We start from the raw sequence: 8,276 nt of genomic DNA on the forward strand, positions 1-8,276 counted from the left end.
CCCGGAGGTGAAGTTTTTTTTTTTCCTAGCTTGGGTCTTGTCAATCTGAGTGTGTTTTGTTGGGGGACCTAGTGGCTTCCTTGTGCTGCTGGGGGGCTAACAAGGATCCCCGGTTAGTGGCTGAGGAAGCTGCGTTGTGAGGCTTGTTTACTTGGTTTTCCTTTCCTGTTTCTGGAAGGGTTCCAAGTGCGCTTGTCTCCGGGCTTGTCACACGCAGTTCCCTCTGTACTCCTGGAATCTGGTTTCCATCGTGTCACTGGAAAACCGTCTGCCTTTCTGCTAGGCTGCTTCCATCAGAGAGCCCTGTATGTGCTTCTAATAAAGGTGTGTGTGCCTGCTTGTCTTGTTGCAGCTTGTGTCTGGACTGAAGTACACGATTGAAGTGGAGATCGGCCGGACAACTTGCCCCAAGCCAGCAACTGATCTCCAGAGCTGTGCTTTCCATGATGAGCCACAGATGGCTAAGGTAGGCTCCAGAGCACAGTGTGCTGGTCCCTGGATTTCCAACCCCTTCCCTCTGGCTGAGAGGTCTGGGCAGGGTCCCCTCTCTGCCCCAGTTGAGATGAGAGACCTCATGCTTTTGTGCTGAAGAAGATACTGCCCTTGTAGAACCTGTCTTGCCAGATGATGGTCACACAGAAGGCAGGGCCTTTAAGCCTATTTCATAAGTGGAGATCTAGGTTATATTGCTTGGTGTACAATCCTCAATCCTCTTAAAAAGTGCTTGTGGTCTGGATTACAGGGATATGTGGAAAAAACTGCCAAGCCTGCAAGTCTCCTGGCTATCAGTCCAGTGTCCTGAGTTTGTACACTGTTCTCTGCTCCTCTTGTCCCCTGTGGTGATATAAACCTGCTTGACTTGACATGCTTTCTCTGGGGAGCTTAGGTTATTTTGAATAGTGCTTTGAGCTAAGCACTGATCACAAGAGGCAGATTATCCCTGTTCTCTCTTCCCACCAAGCTGTTACACTGAAGTTTTGTCTAATAGCAGTGGTCTTTAAGGAGTACTTCAGGTTTTCAGATGAGAGCATCAAATATGTCTCTCTCGATCTGGCCCGAGTCTAGTTCTTCCGTAATGCTTCACTAGTATCAGTCACAGTGATAGGCTTAGTTCTGCATACCTGCCCTCTCTGCCTGCATGCATGAGACGTGTAACTGCACACAAATGATCCATGAAGCACCTAGCTGGAAAGGTTTGTGTGCACCATTACAACAGCTGCAGTGGTTTGATACGTGCACACACAGCTTAGCTGTTCAGGTGTGTTCTGAAGAGCTTTTGTTGGAGTATTACCCATGCTGAGTGTGGATGGGCAAAGCAGGTAACTTGTTTTTCAGAAGTGCTGGCAGCTTCTCTGTTAGTGTGTGAGAGAAATGATTCATCCTGAGCAGGTACTAACATGAGAGGTGTTCCAGAGTACCTCTCAGAGAGCCATGGAGGTGGCATACGTTCTGGATTACATGGGATAATAAATCAGTTTAGAACAATGATCAGTGACACTACTTTATGCTCTTAATCTGATAACTGCTTTTTTTTCTTTCTCTCCTTAGCGCAACACTTGTGAATTTGTAGTGTACACTGTTCCTTGGCTGAACCAAATTAAACTACTGACCACTCGCTGCCAGTAAGTGTGCCTTGGTTCCAGCAGAGACCAGCAAGCAGTTGCTCAGATTCAAAAGGAAAAAAAAAAAGGCAATAACACAAATTGAGATGGGCTTTATCAATGCCTGTTAACTCAGCTACTCATGTTTGCTAGTGCTATGCAAGTTAAACTATGTAACTTTCTTTTAAAGTACAGTATGATCTCAACTTTTTCTTCTTTGTAATTAGATTTTAGGGCAGCTGTCCTGGTCTTCTCACAGCTTTCCCAATAAAGTAACTCCAGCATCAGAATTCTGATTTAAAAAAACCACAAGTTTGTATCCCTGTTAAGTGACTACTGTAAACATAAAAACTTAATTAATGATTCTTGTGATGTGTGGTTTTCTTTCATCTTCTGCTGTCTGGGAGAAGGGTTTACTTTTATTTGTGACCTACTTTATTGTGCCTGAAGAATGAGGTGAGAAGGAGTGTGGGGTCCTGATCACAGGGGGGAGATAAACCCTGCCTTCCCATCCCTTAATCTGGCCTCTGATTTTGTGTAAGTGGTGGAAGGTCCTTAGCTGTTTTCACTAAAGAATCACTCTGCTTTTGAAAACACTGCAGTATGCAGCAGTTTTGGGAAGATTACCAAAGCTGTGCTGTGATTGCTTCAGGTCCTCACTGCTATACTGTTCTGTTGCAAGGCTGCATGTGTTTGTGCAGCTGTACTGTGTGTGAATTAGCCATTCTGGTGTCTTCCTGCACTGCCTTTGAGGTGTTCTAGGAACCCTTACTTCTTATGGTATCTGATCTTTGCATGTTGTAACAATCCTAGCCTTTTTCTGAGCTGAAAGCCCCAGGGATTTCCTGCTAGTCCAAGCAGTAGCATGGCTCACTTAATTTATAACCTAAACTATGACTGGTGGAGCTGGAGGAACAGCTGCTTTGGCATGTATGCCTGACTTGTCACAGCTTCTGTTTACAAGCAGAGATGAGTATAGAAATGCACCCGGGGCATCAAGTGGAAAACTGGTAAGAAAGAAAACTTGTCAGCCAGGGTAGTTTTTATAGCAAATGGGTATTGTCCACAAAATCTGGTTTTGTTCTGCAAGTATCAATGCTTTCCAGAAGCAGCCCTGTACAGCCAAGTGCATGTTCAAGCCTGGTAGGGTCTTTCACTCAGCTGAGTACATTGCTGCTACTTTCAGTAAGTATGACATCAAATTTGGGGTTGATGGCAGCATCGCAGGGAAAGACTGCTCCAGATGCAGAAGAAAAACCCAGTAGCTTTTCAGTGTCTTGTGATGTCCCAGAGCCCAAGGAAAAGAGACAAGGCAAGTGAGCTGAGCTTGGGATTGTGCATATAAGGAGACTCAGTTTTCATTTCTGGAGGAAGAACCAGGATCCCCTTGAAAGAAATTTCATCCTCAGATAATAGGGGAAGGTGCCAGGTCAAGAGAAGGGAGTCTGGGGAGAGGATGAAGGTGCTGAGGTGAACAATGGGGATGCTTCATGTTTTGTATAGTTCTAATAGTGCATTTCTGTGTCTTGTGCCTTTGCTTCTCTGTGCTTAACATGCTCCCTTTGGTGTAAATATCACCGAGGGATAAAGTAAGTCCAGTGTTCTGCCATACTTTGTTAATCCTCAAGCTTAAAGAGTCCTGTGTCCAGATCTGGTGGTCCTGTGTTGAAAGGAAGGTGGGAGGGGTGCAGAGAAGAGCTGCAGAAGTGATCTGATGGCTGGAGAAAGCATCTTGAGGTGAGAAGTTATTCTTTGCCTAAAAAAAATTGATGAGAGCTAACACAACCTCATCTTTGGGCATGGGTGTGCTTGGATCTAATAAAGGAGAGCAAAACAAGTGTGAATACCCAGAGAACAAGCTTCTGGTGGGAAATGCAACTTCATAGGAATGCATCTTCTGTGCCACCTCCTGTCATTGCTGGGGTTTGATGAGCTTGTGGTGAACACAAGGCCAATCTTGATTCACATCGTCAGGGGGGTGAGCTGGTGTCTCCCTATGCCAAGCGTGTCCATCCAGGACATTTATTATTATTATCCAGCATCTCTGAACAGCATGGGGGAAAGGAAGTGGCCATGCCAGGGAAAATGAGAGTTTGGGTGTTACGAGCTCCTAAATTCAAAGGTATTGCATTTTCATGTTGAAATGCCCATCACTAAGGGCATGAACAAATAGCACAGATTACTCCATCCTCACAAGCTGTTGAGTGTCAGCCTTGGTGATTGTCCCTACGTGCTTTGCACTCAGAGCAAATGCCAAAGAAGGCTGACCTAATTGGAGCACCTTCCACTGTGGGCTGTGTTACTTTGCATTTGCAGCAGGCTAGGAGCATTAGTGGAAGTTTCCCTGACAAGATCACTTTGCTTGGCAGGTCTTTTTGCTTGGCTGGCTGGTGGTAGCTTGTTCAGCTAAACACTGAGCCCTCATTTTTAGCTGCATTTGCTGCCTGACTTTTTCGAAAGTTGGTGACATGTGAATGTGTGACCAGGGAAATGTTATTTCATGTTGTCTTTTGTTATGCTTTGCTCACATCTGATGGATCAATTCTGGGGTCATGCTTCCTTAAACTTAGAGGGGTCAGAGCTTTACTGCTGCTACAGCTCATGAACCCAAAGCTTTTGCCTGACTCAGCGAAAGATTTAGGGCCAGCCAGCTGAGAAGTGTAGCTCTCCTTAGCAGTGCCTGCTAGTAGACCTGTACTCACAAAGACTTGTAGCTCCCAGCACCGCAAAGCACATCTGAGACAGAGCTGTGAAAGTCATGATGTTTTTGGAGCCTGTGGGCATTTACTGGTGTGCCACAGCTGTGGCATGCTCAAGTTGAAGACAACAGGTCTGTATCCTCCTTAGCGTGAACAAGCAGAAGTATTGATCCTACTTGACCAGGCTGGCAGCATGCAGCCTAGCTGGCTTTTTGAAGGGCATCTTCTATGTGTATGAGTCTGTGATAAAAAGTGGCTTTGCCATAAGAATTGAAGAGCCCACAGTGTTGAGAAATGGGGTACAGGTTACCTCTGGATTTTTTGCTTTAGCTAGAACCCTCACACACCTGCTCTGCCCATGGCTCAAGACCTTATTTAAGCTCAGGCCTGGGTCCTGTGTCCCCATCTGAGCTGTGTATCCTTATCTCCAGCCCTGGCTGGTGCATGGACCTTGGACCTGCCTTGCAGCTTTGTCTCCAGACCAGGCTCCCTGGAGGGATCCTGGTTGCTGTTTATTCCCTCTGTGTATGGACCCTGTCCCATCCTCGGCTCTGCTGGCCGTGGGGAGACCCCGTGGGACTGTGCCCTGTTGGTGAGTGCATTGCCAGTGCTTGAGTACACCCTGCTCCTGGCTCATCCCCTCCTCGTGCTGCTTCCTGGGATGTGGCCCTGCAGGCTCTTTCTGAAGCTATAATCAGCAGCCCTGTCAGCTATGGACACTTCTTTCTGCACACAGCCTAAATTGCAGTTTTCTGCAATTATGAAAGCAAACGACCGTGTGAGGATCCAGGTCACTCTGCAGTCATAGAGCTGGGCTGCCCAGTGCTGTTGCTAATGTGCATGTGCTCAGGACATACAATATTGCTTAGCCTAAGGCATGGAGACCTTTTAGTGAGTGTTTGAAGATGCTAGGTTGTTTGTATTCATAGTTAACATGCAATGCCTTAGAATCACTGTAGCGTGGATCCCTCAGGAGAATGAATTTACTGATCAAACCCACATCCCATTTTGAATCTTGGTGCTTTATCTCTTGCTGACAATACTGGAGGGGTAAGACTTCAGATCCCTTTCCTTGTGGGATGCCACAGTGAACTGGAGATAATTTCTGCAAAGTTAAACAGGAAAGTGTCCTAATTTAAGTCACTGCTGACAATGATGGGTCCCTCCACAACTCTTGTTGCCCAGCTTTGGTGAGGAAGTATGAGGGCAAGGGCTGGGTTTCCCTCCTCAGGCACCATGGCCCCAGGTTTGGCAAGGAGGGTTAGGACTCTTGGCATCCACCTGACTTGAGTGAGAGGGGGCAGCCAACCTGCAGGCTCCACAATGCAAATCCCTTGTGAGCATCTCCCTGCTGTCCCCCTCTGCCATGGGGCACAGCTCATTGTGACCATGGACCCTGGGGCAGGACCCCAGGGCTCAAGAGGACACTTGCTAAAGCCTCTCTTCTGTGTTGTCACTTACTTAAGTGGCATTGCTCAACCCCTGTCAGCTGGTAGGCTCCTACTGTAGGATTTTGCAAGAGAGAGGAAAAGGGGAAGCTTAGCTTCTCATCTCTATGATAAGTCAGTGCATGAGTGTTGGGGTGTGTGTTGGGTGCTATTTCTGACCTTGACCCACACATGTGGGTATGTGTGTGCATAGGACTGACGACAGGGAAACCTTTCTCTGTTTCCATCTGGAAAAAAAAGCCACCAGTGACTCATGATACCCTTGTTGTACTGTGTCTTACTGGAAGGCACTGTCTGCTCTTCCCCACCAGCTGAGGAGCATCATACCTTGTGTTACACCATCACTCTTCTTTTATGCACCCTGGGGTGATCTGGCTTTAGCTGGGGTAAGGCCATCATCAGCTCCCTGTACTTACCTTCTTGCCCATGTCTGGAGGCAGGTAGTGCTTGAGGTGGCTCTTGCCACTCACCTTGCAAACAGGTCTACTGTCAAAGCAAAAGTATGTAGGGGAAACTGTGTAGCAACATCAGTTAATCCTCCCCTCTAAACCTGGAGAATGATGGGGAAAAAAGCAAAAGTAGCTTAAAATAAAGTCTAGAGGTGGAAAAAAAAATATAACGTGAGCAGATAGGAACCAACATGAGTGCCAAGGAGTGAAATTTTCTCCCTGAGGGACTCTTCTGAAGTTAGTGTGCATGTAGTGAGCTGCAAGGTGATCCCATAGACAAGCCAAACCCAGCAGGATCCTCCCTGTCCTCCCATGGAGTACAGGTACCACAAAGGACGCTGCCCACGTGTTGCAGAAGGAACTGAGACTCAGGCCTGGCCATGGAATTGAGTTTATATCTTGAATGTAAAAGTTAGCAAGAAAAGAGTGGTTTCAGGTGAAGTTGTGATGTTTGCACTAAGCATCCTCCTCTCCCTCATCCTGTGTTAAGTCTGTACAGGTGAGCAGTGGTTTTCTGCCCTCACTGTGGGGCTATGAAGGGAAGCCCTGACATCTCTGGAGTGCCAGAAGTGGCTAAGAGTGGTATTAACATCAGTGAAGCCTGGGCCCCTCACGCTTCCAGTAAAACCACCCACCCTTAACTGTGGGGTTAGAACTGTCACCCTCAAAGGCCTCCTGTGCACAGACATCCTGCCCTTGCTAGTGATGAAGGAAGCATGGACCACTTCTCTCTGAACATACTCTACCCTCTGCCATCTCCTGATTGAACTGCTGCAGTGATGAGTTCTGCCAGGCTGTGGATTACTATGTGACAGAGAGGAAAATGAAATGCCACCCTTTATCACATGGCAGCTGTGATGGCTGCAGGGCTGGTGAGCATCTGCTTTCAGTTGCTGGTTGCTCCATAAGTGTTGTGGTCCTGTTGCAAGATGACCTGTGCCAGGACCCCTCCCAAGCAGCCACGTCTGTGTACCAAAGGCCCAAAGCACAGGGATTTTTCCCTGCACAGAAGAATCAAGAGGCAGTCATGGCTAATGGGCCTGGCATTAACCGGCTTAGCCGGATGAAGCCATCCATGCTGATGAGGAAGAGGCTGGAGGAAAGTTTGGGCTTGACTTTGGTTTGCAAGCACAGCCACACTTGTTGTGAGCACCTCTTCTCTGGAGAAGAGGGGGCACCAAAGCCATTCGAAAGGATGCTCTTAGCATGACATGTTACAGCTTGCAGGTGAAGCTGGATGGACTGAGCTTCGGTCATACAGAGGTGCAGCTGTGGGAACTTGGAGGTTACAGGGCTGGTCCCAGAAGGGACATTCGGGAGCTCTTCAGGAACAGGTTCCCCTGAAGAAGAGCAGTAGCCTATAAAATGAAATCAGCTTTGGATCTTTGAGCATGGCTTGTCTGGGTAGGTTGTCTAATTACTCTGACCTTCCCTTGTTAAAACTCATGGGATTTGTTAAGATGAGTACAGATTTCTAGTTAAATATGTTTACTCCCTGAATCACAGGTCTATTCGCTGCTTTCTGTGTTAGCCAGATAACATGGTTGGAAATGTTTTTTATACTCAATATGATGCTTTGTCTGTCTCCTTCACACCCCGGATAGCTGAGTGAGAATTATTTCTGCTGTGAAATGTTGAGAGAATAACAAAAGCTAATGTTTCCACAGCACTGACATGATTTTTGTCCAGCTGGCTTGCTCTGAACCTTTTCAATAAAACTGGCTCTGGGATTTCAGTTTGATAGGAAGCTGAAGAACTGGCAGCAGACTTTTGCTCTGTGCCATTTAAACCTATTGTCTTCCAAATACAGTAAATGCTTCCTGCAGATGCTTGTGCTGGGAAAGCAAGAAGCAGTGGAGTTCAGATATTAAAGCAAGAGAGCACATATACCCTTTCAGCAATCTGGCACAAATCAAGAGGTCTCAGAAAAATCTTGTTTTGACCCCATAATTACCACCTTTAATGGGCCTAGAGCCCAAAGCTTGCAGCTCCTGTGCCTCTGATGAGACCCTTCATCAGAAAAGCGAGGTGGCATGGTTAGCAGGGAGGAGCTGGACAACTGAAAGTAATGGATTAATT

General features: G+C 47.0%; 1 protein-coding gene across 1 annotated transcript in view; it reads left to right on the forward strand.

Moving 5' to 3' along the window:
• Positions 1 to 1,626, forward strand: part of LOC104395319 (cystatin-like) — a 45,525-nt gene extending 43,899 nt beyond the window's left edge. The window contains exons 2-3 of the mRNA XM_010005008.1: positions 353 to 466; positions 1,549 to 1,626. Coding sequence (XP_010003310.1) covers positions 353 to 466; positions 1,549 to 1,626 — 192 coding nt within the window. The remainder of the gene's footprint in view (positions 1 to 352; positions 467 to 1,548) is intronic.
• The last annotated feature ends 6,650 nt before the right edge of the window (positions 1,627 to 8,276 follow it).

This window comes from Chaetura pelagica, unplaced genomic scaffold (assembly GCF_000747805.2).
Source record: "Chaetura pelagica isolate M959 unplaced genomic scaffold, ChaPel_1.0 scaffold8, whole genome shotgun sequence".
NCBI lineage: Eukaryota > Metazoa > Chordata > Aves > Apodiformes > Apodidae > Chaetura > Chaetura pelagica.